The 23073-nt window shown below is 41.5% G+C and overlaps 2 protein-coding genes across 5 annotated transcripts in view; both read left to right on the top strand.

Annotated features, from left to right (window-relative positions):
• Positions 1 to 241: 241 nt before the first annotated feature.
• On the top strand, positions 242 to 9328 carry LOC117819509 (serine/threonine-protein phosphatase 6 catalytic subunit-like). The gene is made up of 7 exons (XM_034692902.1): positions 242 to 381; positions 2549 to 2644; positions 2736 to 2801; positions 2890 to 3031; positions 3125 to 3204; positions 5602 to 5811; positions 8427 to 9328. The coding sequence occupies exons 1-7, from the start codon at positions 280 to 282 to the stop codon at positions 8673 to 8675; spliced, it is 945 nt and encodes a 314-aa protein (XP_034548793.1). The 5' UTR covers positions 242 to 279; the 3' UTR covers positions 8676 to 9328.
• Positions 9329 to 10567: 1239 nt separating this feature from the next.
• golga1 (golgin A1) overlaps positions 10568 to 23073 on the top strand; it is a 46261-nt gene continuing 33755 nt past the window's right edge. For 2 of the 4 annotated variants that reach the window (XM_034692122.1, XM_034692120.1), the window contains exons 1-4: positions 10568 to 10769; positions 12780 to 13082; positions 17273 to 17363; positions 18977 to 19051. In XM_034692122.1, coding sequence (XP_034548013.1) covers positions 12954 to 13082; positions 17273 to 17363; positions 18977 to 19051 — 295 coding nt within the window. In that variant the 5' untranslated portion in view covers positions 10568 to 10769; positions 12780 to 12953. The remainder of the gene's footprint in view (positions 10770 to 12779; positions 13083 to 17272; positions 17364 to 18976; positions 19052 to 23073) is intronic. The other 2 variants (XM_034692123.1, XM_034692121.1) reach the window with 1 other exon arrangement.

Raw genomic sequence — 23073 nt, 5'->3', positions numbered from 1 at the left:
ATAAAATGTATTATTATTATTATTATTATTATTATTATTATTATTATTTTATTATTATTTTATTATTATCTTATTATTATTTTATTATTATTTATGTCACGTATTATACCTGAAAAGGACTGACATCATATCATCTTCACTGTGAGGTTGCTCTCTCACATGCACAGCTTCAAACGACACCATGAAGTTCTCAAACACATTGACGTTGTGAGTTCAGGACTTTCCTCAGACTCCGTGAACGCACCACCTGCTGGCGCGTGTTGCAGGAAGTTGCGCAGTATGGTTGCGCATCACCGCTGTAGAATAATGGCGCCTCTGGATCTGGATAAATATGCAGAGATCGCAAAGCAGTGTAAATATCTCCCAGAGAATGACCTGAAGGTAAAAGAGACTTTGAATAAACGCTGTGAAGTGAGGTTTGTGTTGGTGTTGGAATGCTAACGCTAGCTCACTGTTGTGTTGTGTTGTAGCTAACGGGAGCTTCTGCTAGCTTGTAGTGTTAGCCTGCTGACCTCAGTGAGGAAGTCAACACGTTTAATGTTTATATCAACAACAATATATATTTATCTATGTGTAAGTTTGTGTACTATGTGACTGAATGAGGGATGAGACTGCTCTATTACTGCTAACATAATAATGTGATGATGCTGACTGTTGTGATGCAGGATGACAGCTGATTGTTATTAACAAACATGTGTTTACACTGATTTATAATAACAATCCACACAGATACAGGGTCTGTCTTTGTTTTTAATGTTTTTATTAGACTCAGCCAGCAAAATAAATTAAAAAAAAAAACCCAGCCTAGAGTCTGAAAGTAAAGATAAATACATAGAAGATAATACAAAATTAAAAGAAAGTAATACAGACATACAAAATAATCATTAATAATAATAATAATAATAATAATAATAATAATAATAATGATAATAATAAATAGTAGTTAAGATAATAATAAAAAAATACATAGTAAACTTTAAAGAAAAATATAAGTACATACAAAAATACAAAATAATAATATTCAAATTAACAAAGTAAAATTTATAACTCAAAATAATTTATAAATAGTAATACGGATGATAATAAAAAACGATATACAGCAAATAAAAAAAATAGATAAATACATAAGTACAAAAAATTTTAATTAAAAAAAAGTTTAATTATAACTTAAATAAGTTAGATGATCAGATCAAAATTATTTTATAAATAGTAGTTAAGATAATAATACAAAAAAAATACATAATAAACTTCAGTAAACTTTAAAGAAAAATATAAGTACATACAAAAATACAAAATAATAATATTCAAATTAACAAAGTAAAATTTATAACTCAAAATAATTTATAAATAGTAATAGGGATAATAATAAAATATATATACTGTAAATTCAGAAAAAAAATAGATAAATACATTAATACAAAATAATTATAATTATAATAAATAAAGTGTTTAATTATAATTAAAAGAAGTTAGATGATTAAATCAAAATGATTTTATAAATAGTAGTTAAGATAATAATAATAATGGAAAATTACATACAGTAAACTTTAAAGAAAAATATAAGCACATACATACAAAATTACACATTTGCTGAGACATACCTTGTTGGAGAGAGGGATGGAGGGAGATGAAGAGAGAGAGAGATGATAGTGGTGAGATGGATAGTAGTAGTTGTTGCTGCTGGAGTCTTGCTCGTCCACAACAGCAGAGATCCAGATGAACCTACGAGACAAGGGAGCTCAGGGACTCCAGAAAGGTCTATGGTTAGGAACTTTAATGGGACAGGAAGAGTTAAAGTAAGAGTCAGGTAGAGAGAGGAGAGAGAGGGAAAGACAGGATCCCAGTGTGTCAGTCTAAGCCTATAGCAGCATAACTAACACCTGGTCCAAGCCTGATCCAGCTCTAACTATAAGCTTTATCAAAAAGGAAAGTTTGAAGCCTACTCTTAAAAGTAGAGAGGGTGTCTGCCTCCCGGACCCTGACTGGTAGATGATTCCAAAGGAGAGGGGCCTGAAGTTACAGTGGCAAGGACAGACTTCCTTTAACAGGCAGAAACCTCCAGCAGGACCAGACTCATGTTAGACACACATCTGCTGAGACCTACTGTGTTGGAGAGAGGGATAGAGGGAGATGAAGAGAGAGAGATAGAGATGAAAGTGGTGAGATAACTTAGACTTTGAGGTGGAAAAGAAGAGCAATTCTGTTTCATGAGTTATTGTTTTTATGGATTGAATATGCAGAATAGAGACTAAAGAACATGGCAAAATTTGCAGTTCCTATTTCCCAAGTCATATTTCCGTCTCAGTGTTGAACAGTCACAGATTTTACTCCTCTTCTGCTCCCTCTGGTAACCTCAGTTTGATTGTCACAGGGCTGAGGTAGAATTTCACTTCACACCACTAACTAAAATGATGCTTCAGAGGCAGGAAGGGGGCACTCCTAATTGACTGTGTACTCATTATTCTAACCCTGAAGTTATTTGAGATCTACTTCCTGTGCTGTAAGCTGTCTGAACCCTCATGTTTGTGTTATATTCTCATACACACAGAGGTTATGTGACTATGTGTGCGACCTTCTCCTGGAGGAGTCCAACGTGCAGCCCGTGTCCACTCCTGTGACCGTGTGTGGTGACATTCATGGACAGGTAAAAACACTCAGTGTTAAAATGTCACATGATATTTAGTTAACATGAAGAATGTTACACCGACACTAACTTTCATTTCTTTGCGTCTCAGTTCTATGATCTTTGTGAACTCTTCCGTACCGGCGGCCAGGTTCCGGACACAAACTACATATTTATGGTTCGTATCTGGAGATTAATTTAAACTAATGCATGCTGTTTAATGATGACTCAACACTGTGCTGGTTAGTAACCTCTGTCACATGCAGGGGGACTTTGTTGATCGAGGGTATTACAGTCTGGAGACGTTCACCTACCTGCTGGTCCTGAAAGCCAAGTGGCCTGACCGCATCACGCTTCTACGTGGAAACCACGAGAGCAGACAGATCACACAAGTCTACGGATTTTATGGTAACAAACTTCACCGTCACAATAAATCTCCCTCTCTGAGAAATCACCGCATCCTTCTGTTTGAAACACACGAGCTCTGTTTGTGTCTTTCAGACGAGTGCCAGACCAAGTATGGGAACGCTAACGCCTGGCGTTACTGCACCAAAGTGTTCGACATGTTGACAGTCGCAGCTGTGAGTACTGAGGAGTCGTTTCTGTTTGTTATGAATGTAAAAGGTGTGAAAAGGTTAAGGTTGATAAAACATAGTTCTTTAAAGCCTCTGGAAAAGTAAATGGAATATTTCAAATTCATATAGAATATCAAAATGTAATGTGTAATCAAGCTTCAACAAAAATCTGAGTGAAAATAAACATCCACAACTCTGAAGAAACTCTGTTCAAAAACATCTTATTTTACAGGTCAGAGCATTTCTCAGGACTGTGTGGGCGTGGCCTAACTCTTTGATTGACAGGTCAAGAGAGAGTTCACAGCCTGCATGTTTGAGCCGTCTGACTCTGAATCTAAAGACATCAAAACTTCAGAATCTGAAAATGATTCATTTACAATGATCTCTGAGTGCTGAGTCACAAAATACTTCAGAATCAGGACTTCTATCATTTATTAGTTTTATCAGTCCGTAGTCTCCGGGTCATCAGGACCATGGGACGCCCGGAGCAGAGGAGGCTGAAGTGGAGTATGTTCACGCAGAGGAGCTCGGCTCCGGGTGTCAGACGGAGCTGTTTGTCTAAACTCTGAGCTGTTTGGGGAAAGTTAGTGAACTGGTCCTGGGGAAAGTTGGTGAACTGGTCCTGGGGAAAGTTAGTGAACCGGTCCTGGGGAAAGTTAGTAAACCGGTCCTGGGGAAAGTTAGTGAACCTGTCCTGGGGAAAGTTAGTGAACCTGTCCTGGGGAAAGTTAGTGAACCGGTCCTGGGGAAAGTTAGTGAACCGGTCCTGGGGAAAGTTAGTGAACCTGTCCTGGGGAAAGTTAATGAACCGGTCCTGGGGAAAGTTAGTGAACCTGTCCTGGGGAAAGTTAGTGAACCGGTCCTGGGGAAAGTTAGTGAACCTGTCCTGGGGAAAGTTAATGAACCGGTCCTGAGGAAAGTTAGTGAACCAGTCCTGAGGAAAGTTAATGAACCGGTCCCTGGGAAAGTTAGTGAACCGGTCCTTGGGAAAGTTAATGAACCGGTCCTGAGGAAAGTTAGTGAACCGGTCCTGGGGAAAGTTAGTGAACCGGTCCTGAGGAAAGTTGATGAACCGGTCCTGGGGAAAGTTAGTGAACCGGTCCTGAGGAAAGTTAGTGAACCGGTCCTGGGGAAAGTTAGTGAACCAGTCCTGAGGAAAGTTAATGAACCGGTCCTGGGGAAAGTTAGTGAACCGGTCCTGAGGAAAGTTAGTGAACCAGTCCTGGGGAAAGTTAGTGAACCGGTCCTGGGGAAAGTTAGTGAACCTGTCCTGGGGAAAGTTAGTGAACCGGTCCTGAGGAAAGTTAGTGAACCGGTCCTGGGGAAAGTTAGTGAACCGGTCCTGAGGAAAGTTAGTGAACCAGTCCTGGGGAAAGTTAGTGAACCGGTCCTGAGGAAAGTTAGTGAACCAGTCCTGGGGAAAGTTAGTGAACCGGTCCTGAGGAAAGTTAGTGAACCGGTCCTGAGGAAAGTTAGTGAACCGGTCCTGGGGAAAGTTAGTGAACCGGTCATGAGGAAAGTTAGTGAACCTGTCCTGGGGAAAGTTAGTGAACTGGGCCTGGGGAAAGTTAGTGCACCGGTCCTGGGGATAGTTAGTGAACCGGTCCTGAGGAAAGTTAATGAACTGGTCCTGAGGAAAGTTAGTGAACCGGTCCTGGGTATAGTTAGTGAACCAGTCCTGGGGAAAGTTAGTGAACTGGTCCTGGGGAAAGTTAGTGAACCGGTCCTGGGGAAAGTTAGTGAACCAGTCCTGGGGATATTTAGTGAACCGGTCCTGGGGAAAGTTAGTGAACCGGTCCTGGAGAAAGTTAGTGAACCGGTCCTGGGTATAGTTAGTGAACCGGTCCTGGGGATAGTTAGAGAACCGGTCCTGAGGAAAGTTAGAGAACCGGTCCTGAGGAAAGTTAGAGAACCGGTCCTGAGGAAAGTTAGTGAACCGGTCCTGGGGAAAGTTAGTGAACCGGTCCTGAGGAAAGTTAGTCGACCGGTCCTGATGAAAGTTAGTGAACTGGTCCTGGGGAAAGTTAGTGAACTGGTCCTGGGGAAAGTTAGTGAACCGGTCCTGGGGAAAGTTAGTGAACCGGTCCGGGACCCAAAGTTTCCCCAAATCCACCGCAGTTAGAAAATAGATGGTTCTACATTCAGACACATTTTTCTGATTGTAGTAAACTGATATATGAGATCTTTCAGATTGATATAATATATAATAGATAATATATAGTATTGACAGAGGTTTGTCAGTTTGCTGTTCCGTTATTGTTAAACCAGGAAACAAACACTTACTTAAAAAGTTTCTGTTTGGAAATCTCACAGTAAGTATTCAACCATTCTCTCTCTCTCTGTGATTATGTGTGTGTCCGTGTGCGTGTGTGTGTGTGTGTGTTTTTGCTTGTTGGCCTTCAGCTGATGGACGAGCAGATCCTCTGCGTCCATGGAGGCCTCTCCCCGGACATCAAAACTCTCGATCAAATTCGAACGATTGAGCGGAACCAGGAGATCCCTCACAAAGGAGCTTTCTGTGATCTGGTGTGGTCGGACCCTGAAGACGTGGACACCTGGGCCATCAGTCCCCGAGGAGCCGGCTGGCTGTTTGGTGCCAAGGTCACGAATGAGGTACGTTACTGTCATCTCGTTCAGTTCCAGATTATCTTGCTGAATTTAATCTCCACTAATATGAGCATTATTGTTATTTGATGCTTTCAAAAATCTTTCTTCTTTATTATCTTAAGTCAACACATTTACAACAAGCAGCGAGTGCTCTTTGATAAAGTCCATAATGAACACTCAGACTCATTGCAGTTAAATGAAAGTGCATCTTGCAGGTTGGAGACTCTGCTGCATCAGAGTGCAGGAAACAGGCTGCAGTAACTTATGGAGTCTGTTTTGCAGGTTTTATTTCACTTTCTCATTAAAAACAGACAACCTGATGTAACGTTGTATAAATTATATAATGATGGACTCAAGCTTTAAACTTTGAGTCTGTTAGAAGTCAGAGAGAGCAGGACAGGAGGAGGAGACGTAACAAACACAGGAGACGAGTGGACGATGAGTAATGAGACTCAGCAGAAAACAAGGATGAGGGAGCGGCGTTAGATTAGATTAAACTTTATCGTCATTGCGCGTGTCACTGGTACAAAGTGAAACACAGAATGCATCTAACTAGGGATGTAGGGATATATCGCATGAAGGTAAAAAATCGATTCAACAAAATTTGTATCTGGGTTAGGGTTAGGTTTAGGGATTAGGGTTAGGGTTTATGGTTAGGGTTTAGGGTCAGGGTTAGCGGTTAGGGTTAGGGTTTAGGGTCAGGGTTAGGGTTTAGGGTTAGGGTTTAGGGTCAGGGTTAGGTGTTAGGGTTAGGGTTAGGGGTTTAGGGTCAGAGTTAGGGTCAGGGTTAGGGTTTAGGGTTTATGGTTAGGGTTTAGGGTTAGTGTTAGGGTTTAGGGTCAGGGTTAGGGTTAGGGTTAGGGTTAGGGGTAAGGGTTTATGGTCAGGTTTAGGGTTAGGGTTTATGGTTAGGGTTTAGGGTTAGGGTTAGGTGTTAGGGTTAGGATTAGGGGTTTAGGGTCAGAGTTAGGGGTTAGGGTCAGGGTTAGGGGTTTAGGGTTTAGGGTTATGGGTTAGGGTTAGGGTTAGGGTTATGGGTTAGGGTTTAGGGTCAGGGTTAGGGTTAGGTGTTAGGGTTAGGGGTAAGGGTTTAGGGTCAGGGTTAGGGTTTAGGGGTTAGGGTTTATGGTTAGGGTTTAGGGTTAGGTGTTAGGGTTAGGTTTAGGGTCAGAGTTAGGGGTTAGGGTCAGGGTTAGGGGTTTAGGGTTTAGGGTTATGGGTTATTGGTTAGGGGTTAGGTTATGGGTTAGGGTTAGGGTCAGTGTTAGGGTTAGGGTTAGGGGTTAGTGTTAGGGTTAGGGTTAGGGTTTATGGTTAGGGTTTAGGGTCAGGGTTAGGGGTTAGGGTCAGGGTTAAGGGTTATGGGTTAGGGTTAGGGTTTAGGGTTAGGGGTTAGGGGTTAGGGTCAGGGTTAGGGGTTAGGGTTTAGGGTTAGGGTTAGGGTTTAGGGTTTAGGGTTATGGGTTAGGGTTATGGGTTAGGATTAGGGTTAGGGGTTAGGGTTAGGGCTAAGTCTCCTGCGCTGCTCTCTCGTCACTCGCTGAGTTGAGGTGTTTTACACCTCAGGCGTTTAAATGTTTATTTTTCTCAATAAGAACAAGAGAACTGGACGCTGAGTCTGAAATCTGTTCCTGTTCAGTTGTCCTGTTGCAGTAAATCCAATAAAAATCCAAGTAAATCAATAAATGTTGTAGTCTGAGTCTTCACTCTATGACCATGCGTCCACAGAGATTATTTATAAGCCTGCTCCTCACGTTGATATTCAGCGTGTTAACATTTTGAACTCCTCAATATGATCGTAGCTGTTTAATACTGTCAGTAATATACACTGTGTCAGGAAGGAACATTTGATTCAGGGGCAAAAAACACACTTGGCATTATTTTTGACATGGAATTTTAAAAAAAAATGATTAAACGATAATTGATCTTGAACATTTCCAAAGATCGATCACAGAAAATACTTGAAATTGACATCCCTAATTTTAAGAGATTTACCTGATTTGTTTTAATAGTTCATACTTTCATTTGGGAATCGTTCACTTTCCATTTCTCTATATTGTTCTGAAAATTTACAACAAGGTATTTTTGTACAGTGATTTAAATTTTTTTTTGCAAAGTGCTGAAAAAAAGTGTGCAGTGGTTTTATTTGAGTTACAACACACCTTAGAAATGAAAATGGATTACTTTGTTTACAAAGAAATATAAGAGAAAAATATATACTGCAACTGTCCATATCTGAGAATTGAAATAAAATAACAGTTATTTAATTTTTAAGTTCAATCCAGTTTTCTTGAAAACGTTAGAGAATCGTGAGTGAATGGTATCGTGAAGTAAAAATCGGGATTTGAATTGAACTGTGGGTTGAGTGTATCCTTACATCCCTACATCTGACCAGAAGTGCTTAAGCAGTAATAAAATAACTAGGGATTTAGGTCTCTGCGTAGGTACAGGAGCTACACAGAGACCTACGGTGTGGGCTATGCCGTCGATTCGACTTAAAAGTTTGAATCAGGTTTTACCCCAACAACCTAGGTGTCACAAAAAAACAAAGTAAATAAAAGCTGATGTTTTATCTCTGTGTTAATTCCTCTCCGTCTCTCTGTCTTCTAAACAAATTGCAGTTTGTCCACATCAACAACCTGAAGCTGATCTGCAGAGCGCATCAACTCGTCCACGAAGGCTACAAGTTCATGTTCGACGAGAAGCTGGTCACCGTGTGGTCGGCTCCCAACTACTGCTACCGCTGCGGAAACATCGCCTCCATCATGGTCTTCAAAGATGCAAACACCAGAGAGCCAAAGCTGTTCAGAGCTGTGCCTGACTCCGAGAGGGTCATCCCGCCCCGGACGACGACACCCTATTTCCTGTAAAACTGAAAAAAGGCAGCGTTTCGTTTCATTGCACAGACGTGCGACAGCAGCATTAGCACTTGTGAACCCATATGAAGTTGTATAGTATATTTAGATTGTTTACAGTGCATTTAATGGTGCCAACTGTCAATTATCATGCCCACTGACATTAATGCAGATATTCTGCTGCTAAAACCACAGATTTATTCACAGCAAAGGACGTTTGCTCCGCAGTGTTGGTGTTATTACTGTGTTATTGACTGTTATTAAAAGAGATAACAATCATTGATGTCAACAGACCAAATCAGAATCCTACATTTCAGCTGAAAACCCCTCTGCAGACAGAGAAGTATGTGCACTGATATATAAAATGTTTCACTTTATTTTGTTACAGTGATGTATCACATCTTGGTGTAAATTAACAAAGCACTGTACAAAAATCAAAGATCCTCTCTATCCTTACACATTTCAATTGACGTTTAGACTTCCTGTAATTATGTCCTACATGATGAAAACCTGAGAGCTCATGTACAAACATTTATCCGTCTTCAGTATTGCTAAGCCTGTGGAACCTAAAATGATTTCTGTTATTGACAGATTTGTAATCTGCTCTTGTAATTATTCCTCTGTGTATGTCTCCAGTTTTTAAATAAAGAAATACAAAAAAGTTCAAAGGTGTTTCATCATAATCAATCATTTTGAAAAAGTGCATTTCATGTATCTTAAAGAGCTCCTACGCTCCCAACATACAGCCCTGCTCATCGTACCTAAAGTCTCTAAAAGTAGTATGGGAGGTAGAGTCTTAAGTTATCAGACCCCTCAATTCTCCTTTGGAGTCATCTACCATTCAGGGTCCGGGAGGCAGACACCCTCTCTACTTTTAAGAGTAGGCTTCAAACTTTCCTTTTTTGATAAAGCTTATAGTAAGAGCTGGATCAGGCTTGGACCACCTCTTAGTTATGCTGCTATAGGCTTAGACTGACACACTGGGATCCTGTCTTTCCCTCTCTCTCCTCTCTCTGCCTGTCTCTTACTTTAACTCTCCCTGTCTAATTAAAGTTACTAACCATAGACCTTTCTGGAGTCCCTGAGCTCCCTTGTCTCGTAGGTTCCTCTGGATCTCTGCTGCTGTGGACGAGCCAGACTCCAGCTGCTGCAACTACTATTATCCGTCTCCCCAACAACAAGCTACCAAAACACTGAAATGAAAGGAGAAGTGATCTGGGTTTTGTTTCATGTGACTGAAACCAAGACAGTGAGGGAAAAAATATTATTTTACTTTCATTTTCTTTAATTATGCAAAATTGTTTGTAGCTTGAGCAGTTGCTTGACTATGCAAATCATTAAATAAAATACTTGCATGAATTTGCAGATGTGAAAGTTAGTATGGAAGATGATTAGGGCCACTGAAAAAAACCCAAAACAAACTAAGGTTACATTTTTTGTATTATTATTTTTCTGAGATTAAAGTCAGAATTTTGAGATTAAAGTCAGAATTCAGAATTTTGAGATTTCTGAGATTTCTGAGAAAAAAAGAGGCTGAATTCTGACTTTTTTTTCAAAATGATAATAATTTTAAAAAATTTGACCTTAATTATATATATTTTTTTCAGTGGCCCTAATCCTCTTCCCTAGTAAGTCAATGCACACCTGCAAAAATACAGCAATGTTCAACTTCCTGTTATATAGTTCCGTACCACTAACTGCTTATGCAACTTTATATAGAGAGAGTATGTTTTAAATGTATTTAAAACGTTTTAGATGTCTGAATTTACCTGATCAAGTCATAAGCACTACAAGTTGTTGACTCTGCATCTCTGCTGCTGCTCTCACTTCCCCTGTAGGGGGCGCATGTTATTGGATATCTCGCACAGGCCAGTCTCCGCCCCTTCAGTCCTTCTGACCAATGAGCGCACACGCTACCGGTGACGTCGTCAGTCATCTGTGTTGGGGTGATTACGTGTAGCTCACCAACTAGCAGCAGCTAGCTAGTCTGACGAGACAGAACCAGGCGAATTCATCTCGACTGCGACAACTAAAGCTGTTCTTGACACAGATAAAACGGGAACCTGCTGCGACTGAACACCTGAACATGCCTCTGTGTGATATTTCATGGTAAGAGGAAGACGGACTGCAGTGAACGAGTAGGCTAATGACAGCTAGCATCCCCCGGTGGTTTTAACTCTTATTGTTGTGACTAGAGAAGCTCGCTGCTAGCTTACTGTCACAACATAATCTGAGAGTAACTTTACACTTCTTTATGGGATTAACACTAACTAGGAATAAGAGGCAGAGAGTCCACTTTGAAGCAGTTTGTGAACTTATCCATTCCTCGGGTAGAAGGTTTGGATCTGGATCAGGACTGGTCAGTGTCGTCCTGCCTCTTAATCAATAGACACTCTAAAATCTGAGTGAAGTCCCTTTAATGCAATACATTTTAACCCCTGTTCTAGGTTTCCAGACCTCTCTGCAGGGGCATGCTCAGAGGAGTGACCATGGGTGGCATGGAGCCCCCTTATAATCTTATGACAACCCATCAATAACTAAAATATGATCAGAAATGTGTTGAAATTAACCATTTTTAATTATGCAACAGATTTCTTGTACATGTGCATTTGAATTAAGCTTATTTTATTTGTACTTTAAATCATAAAACAAAACATCAGACAGTGCATCTGTCTGTTTAATCAGACAGATGCATTGGAGAAGAATCAGTCCTTGAAAATTGTGACAGGTATTGCAATTTTTCATCATTTTATTTTGTGACTCTGTACAATTTCCTATTTTTGAGTCCATACAGAATCAAGCATGGAAGATTTACAGTTGTGCTCATAAGTTTACATACCCTGGCAGAATGTATGATTTCTTGGGTAGTCTCTGTTGTCATTGTACAAAGTGCCCGGCGAGTAGCCAGGCTACATTCCTCCACCTGTACATACACCATGTCCTCATCAGAAGAGGAAGACTATGATGAGGGGGACGAGTGGTCTGAACCACCACCACCACCACCCTGGCCTGAGCCAGAAGAGCAGAAACCAAAACTCACTGTTATTATGATTTAAAAAAAAGAGTAAACATAGTTGTTTGACAATAAATGGCTTCACCAATCCACTAACCATGAGTGAAAAAAAGGTTTTCTCTTATCATTCATATTCTCTGAAAAATGCCCCCCCCCAAAAAAAATCACAAATTCTGCCAGAGTATGTAAACTTATGAGCACAACTGTATGTGTTGCCATTCTGTTTTTGAAGTTAAAAAATGATGCATAGTAATATAACATCTGCAGGATGCTTTAATAAAAGTTGTAGCAATAGCAGTTTAATTTATAAAGCAGGTAAGCCTTACACGTGAGCTCAATGTGCTTCAGAATAAAAACATGAAAAACAATAGATACACCCAACAAACATCAAACACAGCAATCAAACTAAGAGCAAGTGTTGCCTCAATGTGTTGAGGTTTTGTTTTAGAAGTAGAGACAGTAGTGATGGTCTTAGGTCAGCAGATAGTTTGTTCTAGGGAGAAGGACCACAGTAGCTGAAGGCCGCTTCACCAGACTTTGATCTGACTCTGAGTACACTTAAAAGTCTTCCCCCTGATGACCTCAGGGTCCAGGTCGGGTTATAGCCTGTGAGCAAGTCAGAGATGTACTAGGAAGCTGAACCATTGAGTGCTTTATGGACTAATTATAGGATTCTGAAAGTGAATCTGTATTGAATGGGGAGCCAATGAAGTGTTTGAGAACCGGGGGTGATATCGTCAAATTTTCTTGTGTGTGTCAGGATTCTTTAGAAGTGGATTTGTTTAGTGGGGACAGAATGAAAGAATTGAATGAGTATTTAGTGGGGACAGAAAGGGTGACTAAAGGATTTAATTTATGTTTACTTCAGTCCACTCCTGCATAGGTCAGGAGCCACAAATATTTGACTCTGTGAGATGCATAGACTAAATATTAAAGGGTTCTTTTTTACCAGGAAGGATTGGATACATAAACCACTACAGTCTAAACTTTCCAGCACTTTATCCTGTAGGAACAGTTTGTATTATCAGATAAGGGGCTCATTGTAAAAATGTAACTGCTTGTGTCAACTTTGCATTCTAATTCTTCATTTCGCTCGTCTCCCCCAGATACCACACGATGGAACTACCCCTGCAAACCAGTTTTGAGTGTTACTGCTTCAGGACGCGGCTCTGTTTCAGTCCTCACGGCGAGCAGCCATAAACTCCATGCATCGGATGAAGATACGTCCTCTCCACAAACTGCACGTCGCACGCATAAAGAGACACTAAAAGAGAGAAGACATGTTTGCCAAGCTGAAGAAGAAGATCGCTGAGGAGGCGGCCACAGCGCCTCGGAGCGGCGTTCGTATACCACGCACCATCAGCAAGGAATCCATCACTTCAATGGGGGCAGACTCAGGGGATGACTTTGTAAGTACTCTGTGAAATCACTGCCAGCCTAATGGCATGCTTTATTTTTATTTGACCTCTTTTACAGTTTGCTCGACACCAAATCTTTATACCCAGTAAATCTTTATTAGTCTTTAAGGTTAAGTAGAACAAGCAGCTTCTTGTTGGACTCAGAAAGAGGAGATTTTTGCTCTGACTGGAGCGTCACAGGCAGGACAGGAATCTGAATCCAATCAATGCAATGTGCACGTCCATCAGTAGCAGGACGGATGTAAAGCAGTAAGTACTCAACTCAGAGGATATTCTTGTATCAATCAATCAATCAATCTTTATTTGTATAGCGCCAAATCACAACAAACGTTATCTCAAGACGCTTTTACAAACATAGGAGGTCTAGACCACTCTATGTCAAATTATGAACAGAGACCCCACGCCAAGACAGGATAAGACTCAGTCTGACCCCACCTTAATCCATCATGAGCATTGTACATCGCAGTATTTAGCTAGTTACAGCGGAGAGGAAAAACTTCCTTTAACAGGCAGAAACCTTGAGCAGAACCAGACTCATGTTAGACAGCCATCATGCCTCGACTGAGTTGGGTCTGAAAAGAGGGATAGAGGGGAGTAAGAGAGAGAAGTGATAGTGATGAGACGAGTCGTAGGAGCTGTTGCCGCTGGAGTCCAGCACGTCTGTATCAGCTGGAGTCCAGATCGTCCGCAGCAGGAGGACGTCTACGGCAGCTCAGAGGAATCTACGAGACAAGGGAGCTCAGGGACTCCAGAAAGGTCTATGGTTAGTAACTTTAATGGGACAGGCAGAGTTAAAGTAAGTGATGAGGGGGTTGGGGGGAAGGGGGTGAGCTAGGATCCCAGTGTGTCTGTGTGCCAGTTCCCCCGGCAGTCTAGGCCTATAGCAGCATGACAAAAGCTGGTCCAAGCCTGATCCAGCTCTAACTATAAGCTTTATCAAAAAGGAAAGTTTTAAGCCTACTCTTAAAAAGTATAAGCCTGATGTGTGCAGAGATATTTCAGATCATACTCATTGATTGAAAATAAAGACCCCATTATGAAAGAACCACAGAGTGTATAAATATGGACGTAGTATCCGTGACGTCACCCGTCTATTCCTGAAGCGCTGTTTTGAGGCCAATCATCAGCGGCAGCCATATTGGAAATGCTGAACTCAACATAACTGCTGTCGAGCGAATGTGAGGTAAAGAGGCAGGGTTTGAGCCTCCTTGCCAACAGCTACATTGTTCTCGCCTTTCAATCAAGTCAGCTGTGTCCCCTCTCATAATGGAAAACTAGTAATCTAAGTATCTTCAAAATTGCTACGTTAGGAAAAAATTCACCCCCCGTACAGTGTGCCGATCAAGAAATGAGATATCTAGACTATTTGTTGTTTGTACCAGGCTGTAAATGGGTGTGTATGTGGTTTCCGGTACTTCCGGAGCCAGCCTCAAGTGGATCCTCAATGAACTGCAGTTTTTAACACTTCCACATTGGCCCCATGTTTTTAGACCAGAGGTTGCTGCTTGGAAAGAACCTAGGAACTACACTGAAAATAGATCCATTCATGCTGCTACTGCACTGTTAGCTTTGCTGTGATGCTCTGTAACCATAGACTGTAAATAAAAATGGACAGTGTTGCTCCGCCTCTTCCCGTTGTACGGTTCTGAAGCCAAAAAATCCCGCTCCTGGGCGCCGCCATTGTGCAGCCAGAGCTTCTGAAGCCACTGTAATAAGCTCCGCCCTATAGCGTAGCGTCACAAGCATAGACTGTATAAAATATGGACGTAGTATCCGTGACGTCACCCATCTGTTCCTGAGAGCTGTTTTGAAGCAAATCGACGGCAGCAGCCATATTGGTAATGCGGAACTCAACCAGGCAGAGTGTGACGTAGTGTGAGCCTCTTAGCCAATGGCTGTGTGTTCCCGACCGGGAGTCACGTCAGTCATGTCCTTATTTGGGCAAAACTCGTAATCCTAATATCTTCTGAACCGTCACGTTAGAAAAAAATTCACCCCCCGTACAGTGTGTGCCATTAGAGAGATTAGCTTCATAGGGCCAAGCCGTTTTTTGAACCAGGCTGTAAACATGTTTATTAATGCTGCAAAGATCGTCTTTTTCCCATTCATATCTATGTAGTTTCCGGTGTTTCTGCAGCCAGCCTCAAGCGGATTCTCGATGTATTGCAGTTTATATCACTTCCGCATTGGCTTCATCGTTTGAGACCGGAGTTTGCCGCTTGGTCACAAGACGCTGTGTCCTTTAAAGTTTCACTCCACGGCGGCTGTGAATCAAAGGAAACAGGAAGTAAAACCCCGTTTTTAACCTCTAATAACTAACGAAAAAGAAACTTTTCAGAAAAAAGAGGACTTGAACACAAAACAGTCAAATACTAACTACATATCACCACAGCATACGGATGTGAGAAACATTCGTCCGACGTGTATTTATTTTTTAAAGTTTGACTGCTCCTCCATTCAAATGAATGGAGGAGACAGATTTTTTGACCTATACTGCAGACAGCCACCAGGGGGCAGACACTCTGCTGAAAGCCTCACCACCAGCCAACGGAACTTCTCCCTTGTCTGTAACACATGCGGCAGACCATGCTGAGAGGATCATAGTCGTGCAGTCAGATCACTTTCTCAGACAAAATAAGTGGTGTCACCATTTCCAAAATATCCCCGGAGTTTTTTTCTTCTTCATATGATTTATAAAAACCTTTTAATAACTGCGCCAAATGGCAACCTCCGACTGCAAGAATTGAAGTCAATGCAGAACTGTTAAAAACTGCAGTGTCTCAGATGTCCACTTGAGGCTTGCTCCGGAAATACCAGAAAACCACATACACACCAATTCAAAAAAGACGATCTTTAAAGCAGATATAAACATGTTTACAGCCTGGTCCAAAAAAACAAGTGTAGTCTGGATAGCTCATTTCTCTATCGGCACACACTGTACAGGGGGTGAATTTTTTCACAACGCGGCAATTTCAAAGATATTAAGATTACAAGTTTTGCCCAAATAAGGGCACAGCTGACTTGATTGACAGGCGGGAACACTGTAGCTGTTGGTGAGGAGGCTCAAACCCCGCCTCTTTACCTCACACTATTTGATTAAGTTCAGCATTTCCAATATGGCTCCCACGCGACGATTTGCTCCAAAACAGCGCTTCAGAAACTGATGGGTGACGTCACGGATACTACGTCCATTATTTATACAGTCTGTGGACTGCACACATCAAAAAAACACATGCTGTCTGTCAACACTGCTACACACTGACTTTACTATAAGATGAGGTTGAAAGGTTGGTTGGTCTCTGTTGTATCTGTTGCATATAGAGAGGAGACTGTGTTACAGTCTTTGGGCTGACCGGTGAAACGTGACACCCTGTTGATGCTCCTGCAGACAACGCTTACAGCCAACCCTGTCTGTGTATTACTCTGTCTCTTTCTTCTTCTTCTTCTTCTTCTTCTTCTTCTTCTTCTTCTTCTTCTTCTTCTTCTTCTTCTTCTTCTTCTTCTTCTTCTTCTTCTTCTTCTTCTTCTTCTTCTTCTTCTTCTTCTTCTTCTTCTTCTTCTTCTTCTCTCTTCTTCTTCTTCTTCTTCTTCTTCTTCTTCTTCGGTTGTGTCTGCTCATTCTTTAATCAGTTTGCCATATTTTATTTTTCACTCATGATGTCTTGTCCGTTTTAAAGGAAATCAATATTCGTGGTTAAAGCTACGTTCAGGGAAGCTAACAGTGGTAGTTGTGCAACCCCTCCCCTGTTAGCCAAGCTATCCTGAGGCTGTTGTGCTGTCTCAGTTGCACTTGACTAAATAATTTAGAGAAGTCTCTGAGTAGCAATACAGCCAGCTGATATGCAACATTGTGTTTCTGGTGCCATGAACACTCAGTTTCCGCTGCACCAGATTGTATCAACGGTAACTTCCCAATTTATTTCACATGTTTTCATTCCTCCATGAGCTGATTGGCTGAGTCGATGAACCACAACAGCAGTTTATTAAAGAAGTTGTGTGATTTTAAATATCAGATGTGTGCCTTTTGATTTCAAAATGTTTGACTCCTCTGTCGTTTAGGGTCTCAGAGAGCTGGAGCTCAATGAAGGAGCATCATTTTTCAGAGGTTTGCTTTAAATTCCTCTGTGGACTGTGTGAATACTGAGATACATATCTCTCTCTTTGTGTGTGTGTGTGTTCAGGCTTCTGATGGCAGCAGCTCCAGGGACGACCTGCCAGCCCAGCTGCTCAGGAGGAACGACCAGATACGCAAGCTGGAGGCAAAGCTATCAGGTACATCCTGTCAGACTCAGGTGAAGCAACTGGAGTGATGTGGACTGTAGCTCTCGGGGGAGGTCGGCTCACAGAACCAGAGGAATGTAGACACGAGAGCATCTTTCACCAGTAATTCACAGGTCTATGAGAGATGAATCGTAACAGTCGGTCAGTCAAATCACATTCAATCATGTGAGAGTGCAAACCCTAAATTTTGGTCTCACTTGAACTAAGTAATCATGAAAATTGAGGCTGACCAGACCCCTTCAGGGACTGGTTAAAGCTGGTTTATGTAACCGTCGGAGTCTCATTTAGAAGTCCTTGTGCAGTTGCATTTCTGAAGTTTGGTCGACACTGTCACTTTAAATCAGTTTCAGTTTTTTAACATGATACTGAGTTTGTGCCTGAGATGCATACGGCCAAATTCCACCAGATCTGTCTCCGGTCCATCTCCAGCTGCGTCTCACATCCGTCACAGCACTGGATCTGATAGGTTTCTATTCTAGTCAATGTGTTAACTTCCACTGGATCCGTTCCGTTGCGTTCCGGCTGCATCTCTGATCCGGCAGGTCGGAGTTCTCCGGATTGGACACGCAAGACTTCCATCAAGGCAAGGCTCCGTTCTCTCTCGTCCGTCAACACCCACTGGTTGCATTTTTGGAACGCATCACGGAGCAGGACCGTCGGACAGCTGGAGTCATGTGACCGAGGTTTCCCCTGCGGTAATCACTGAATCAAGGATTCTCCTCCTCCTCTCCTCATCCATGTTGTCTTTCTGGTCCTCTGAAAACCTCTGACCTGTTGACTCCAGGCCTGGCTCCGCTCATCATGACTTTGGTTTGTTGTTGTAGTTAAGTGAAATACGATCTGGTGATAACACAGAGTGTTTTATTCTGAAAATTAACCGGATGTTTTCATTTTGTTTTGGTGAAACCTGACTTCCTGTCCCGCTCCATCTGCTCTGTTGAGATTGAAGCGTCGTGCTCCGGCATCCGGCACAAATAGAAGTCTTGTGTATCTGATCCGGAGGGCTCCGATCTGACGGAACGCAACGGAGCGGATCCAGTGGAAGTTAACACATTGACTAGAATAGAAACCTATCAGATCCAGTGCGGGTCCAGTGCTGAGACGGATCTGTCAGAATTTGTCCGTGACATGCAGTTATTAACCTGCCCTGCATGTACATGTTGCAAAGTGCAGCACACAGGATGTTATTTTTCTTGTGTTTGTTGATTTGTATATTTTTAAAAATACAGAATGTGTCTTAATGTCTAATATGTGTTTGTTAGATGTGTGAGACGTTCTTAGAGTTTAAAACCTCTTGTTTCCTCTGGGCGTCTTTTGTGACTCAGGTTAAAGGTGTCTCGTTCTCCAGCATGGTTTTCTCAGTCAAGAAAATCATTGAATAGTTTTACCTTCCATTATTTCTCAACCATGTTTTTCCTTTTGCTTTCTCCCTCTCCTTTGTTCACTTTCTCTCCCGCCTCTCTTTACCATCATCATTTGTCCGTTTGTGTTTTGTGTGTTTGTGTGTTTGTGTGTTTTTGTGTGTGTGACTTGCTGATCCCCCCCTCCTATCATACTGTCAACCTCCCTCCCTCCCTCCCTCCCTCCCTCCCTCCTGACACTAGACTACGCTGAGCAGCTACGAATTATGCAGAAGACCAAGGACAAGCTTGAAATTGCGTTAGAAAAGCATCAGGATTGTACGTACCTTTACTCTCCTCCCAGTTAGGCTCCTCTCTGTCATCTGTCTGTCAGCTCTCGTAGTTATCACCTGATGTGCCATCACTTCCTCCTGTTGAGATCATTCTTTGTATCCCAGCTGCTAAACGTATGAGCTTTAGAGATCTGCTTTGGAAGCGCTGAATGCTTTTTTCTTTTGAATCTAAAAATCCACCCTCAGATATTTGAGTTCTTTAGACTTTTAATTTGGAGTGTTTCGTGCACCGTCTGTGATGTTGGTGGTGTTTCTATTTGTCCTTCATTTCCTCAACAGACTGTAGTTTCCTTAAATGTGAGGTAACCATAGATGGGATTAAAATCATTACGCCTGTTAGACACACAGAGGATCTAGCTGCTGCAGCATTGACGTTTAGTTTTAGCGACACACCCTTCATTTAAATGTGAACATGGCTGAAGGCTGTGGTGCATTCTGGGCTTTTGTGCAGCCGGAGGAGAAACAGGTTCATCTGGCTCCTCGTATCCGATTGTCTTTGCTCTTGTGATGATTGTGACATCAGTTGAGCTGTCAATATTAAACCGAGGATTGTTATAGGCTGAACTGAGCATAGCAGTGCCTCCATAGATCTTATTTTAACAGCATGCATCTATGATGTCTAAGATATCTTTACAAATGTCATTAATAATCTGAAATAGTGATATACCCACACGTTTAGAAAATCTGAGATGCAGGAAAAGATGGATGGATGAACAACCTCAGGGTCAAAGAAATGCAAAGACAACAAATCAAATGTTGAAACTACAAAATGTTATGGTTTTATTCAAAATGTGATGCTTTGAGGCCAATTAATGGAGCTTTCCCATTCCTGCCTGCATTCTGAAAGTTTATTTAATGAAGTGTGTTTAGTTAATAGTAAAAGCCGAGGTCACTCAGTGTCAGACTAACGACTCTGCTTTGATCTGGTAGGTTTTAAGTATTCTTCAGTGTCGCTGTCGCACGTTTCGTCTGTGTTTACATTCAGCTCCAAGCGTCTTTAAGCCCCGCCTACCTCTAACCCAGCGACATGATTGGCTGTTCAATGCTGCCACTTTCTTCCATCCAACATGTGGTGGCAACTAGCTTCTAAGGCACAGTAGCGCCCCCTCCCTTTCCAGTGGGCGGGTGTAATTACAGGTTTATTTCTATCAAATGTTACCTGACATTTGTTATATTTATATTGAGAAAAATAGTATCCCAATAATTATTGAATTATCGCCAAGCCCTACTCCAAATGTTTTCAAAGGGGGACAAGTCAGGACTGCAGGCAGGCCAGTTCAGCACCTGGACTCTTCTACTACAGAGCCTTGCTGTTGTAATACATGCAGAATGTGGTTTGGCGTTGTCTTCCTGAAATATGTAAGGCAAGGCGAGGAAGCTTTATTCGTATAGCACATTTCATACATGAGGGCAACTTAATGTGCTTTACATTAAAACATTAAAAGCATTTGAAACCATCAGACAAGCATAAAAGAACACAATTAAGATGACAAATAAAACATAGAAAAGAAAAGGAAAATTACAAATATATAAAAAGATAGAATTAAAATTTGAATTTAAAGTGAGTTAAAATGAGCTAAGATAGGAAGGCAGTGGCAAATAAAAAGGTCATAGTCTTTGATTTAAAAGAGGTGAGAGTTGGAGCGGACCTGCAGCTTTCAGGGAGTGTGTTCAGATATGTGGTGCATGATGACTAAACGCTGCTTCACCATGTTTCCTTCTGACTCTAGGGACTGAGTCTGGTCTTCCTGGAGACGTCATTGTCTGGACGGCAGCATATGTTGCTTCTAAACCTGTATATATTGTTCAGAATTAATGGGGCCTTCATGGCAGCTACCCATGCCCAGTGGCGGTTCTGGGGAGGGGCCAACAGGGGCCAGTGCCCCTGTAAAACTGAACCTGGACCCCCCTGTGGCCCCCCCTTCACACCAAACAAATATTAAACGAGATAAAAAAAGCTTCGGGATTGCGGCCATGTTACAGGCGGAACACATGCACTTGGTTCCAGTCCCTTAGAGCGCTAAGGGACTCATGTTGAGTGTAAACAGCCAATCAGCTGCTGTCAGTCTGCATGTTGATCTAGTACACAGTAGTATATATGTCTAGTATATAGGGATGCACTGATGTTTTGCCAGTTTGTTCTCAGCCGGTCCTCGCCCTTCTCAGTCTCTTTTGTCAGGGTTGAATGTGTCCCTCTGTCATCACCCTTGGCCCCAGCCTGGCCCCCCCAGTAAAATTGGTCTAGAACCACCACTGCCCATACCATGGACTCCTATAATCCCCATACCATCAAGCTGAACTTTGAGCTGTGAGCTGATAACAAGCCGGGTGGTCCCTCTCCTCTTTAGAGTGGAGGACACAGCGTCCATGATTTCTAAAAAGAATGTCAGATTTTGATCCATCAGACCACAGGACAGTTTTCCCCTCACTCCACCTCAAACAGGCTCGGGGTGTGTTTATACATAGTTTCCACTTTGCATGGTTCAGTTTGGACCTGCATTTGTGGACTCTGTTCACTGAAGATGGTTTCTCAAATTGATTGTGAGCCCATGCAGCAATTTCCACTATAGAGTCACGTCTGTTTTTACTGCAGTGCTGGCTGAGGGTCTGAAGATCACAGACATCAAGCTTTTGTTTTTCGTTTACCTGATGCAAATGAACCTCATTAGTTGACCATGTTCCATTAGGTGTTTGTTTTCTCAGTGTTTGGTTGTCCCTGTCCCGACTTTTTTGAAACATGTTGCCAGAGGTGGGTAGTAACGAGTTACATTTACTCTGTTACATGTACTTGAGTAGTTTTAAAAAAAAATTGTACTTCTGAGAGTATTTGTTTTGCAGAGTACTTTTTTACTCCTACTCAAGTACATTTATGTTAAAAAATATGTACTTTTACTTTGTTACATTGGGCTGTCCAGTCCAGTATTTTTTACAGTCTATGGTCCAGTCGCTACTTTTACCGTTCCTTTTGTTCTTCATTTTATATGTTTTATACTCAGCCGATCTCTCATTTAGCACCTTCTGATCCAGAGCTATAAATAGCCTCAACACTGAATGCACGGAGAAGTAGCTCCGCCCCCTCCTCCACCTACAGCTGGGGAGAGAGGCTGCGTTATACCTGCGTCCCCTTTGGAGGAACATGTTTACCCTGTACCCAACATTCAGACTCTCTCATAACTTCTAAATGACGAGGAGAAACAGTCACATTATGCGCTGCTTACTTTGTCTATACGGTGGAAATCTTGAGCTTATAGAACAATTAAATCTTAAAAACATGTCATGGTGAGTTATCAGTTAGGTAAGCTAAAGGTCAAACTGGTTAATATTAAATCTTAAAAGCATGTTATAGTTAGTTATCAGTTAGGTAAGCTAATGATCATACTGGTTAATATTAAATCTTAAAAACATGTCATGGTGAGTTATCAGTTAGGTAAGGATCATACTGGTTAATATTAAATCTTAAAAACATGTCATGGTGAGTTATCAGTTAGGTAAGGATCATACTGGTTAATATTAAATCTTAAAAACATGTCATGGTGAGTTATCAGTTAGGTAAGGATCATACTGGTTAACATTAAATCTTAAAAACATGTTATAGTGAGTTATCAGTTAGGTAAGGATCATACTGGTTAACATTAAATCTTAAAAACATGTCATGGTGAGTTATCAGTTAGGTAAGGATCATACTGGTTAACATTAAATCTTAAAAACATGTCATGATGAGTTATCAGTTAGGTAAGGATCATACTGGTTAATATTAAATCTTAAAAACATGTTATAGTGAGTAATCAGTTAGGTAAGCTAAGGATCATACTGGTTAACATTAAATCTTAAAAGCATGTTAGAAATGTTGTAAAGTAATCTAAAGTAACTTATAAGAGCAGTAAGGTAGCATGCTAATAAAAACAGCTGCTTCTGAAGCTCAACAGTCACCTCAGAGAGATTCTTCAGGACTGAGTTCAGGCCTTTTTAAACACTTTAGGGTTCTATGTTTAAGCACTTTCAAGTTCT

Source organism: Notolabrus celidotus, chromosome 9 (assembly GCF_009762535.1).
Source record: "Notolabrus celidotus isolate fNotCel1 chromosome 9, fNotCel1.pri, whole genome shotgun sequence".
Lineage (NCBI taxonomy): Eukaryota > Metazoa > Chordata > Actinopteri > Labriformes > Labridae > Notolabrus > Notolabrus celidotus.
Note: the sequence above shows the minus strand (reverse complement) of the source record. Positions and strands in the feature narration are given on the sequence as shown.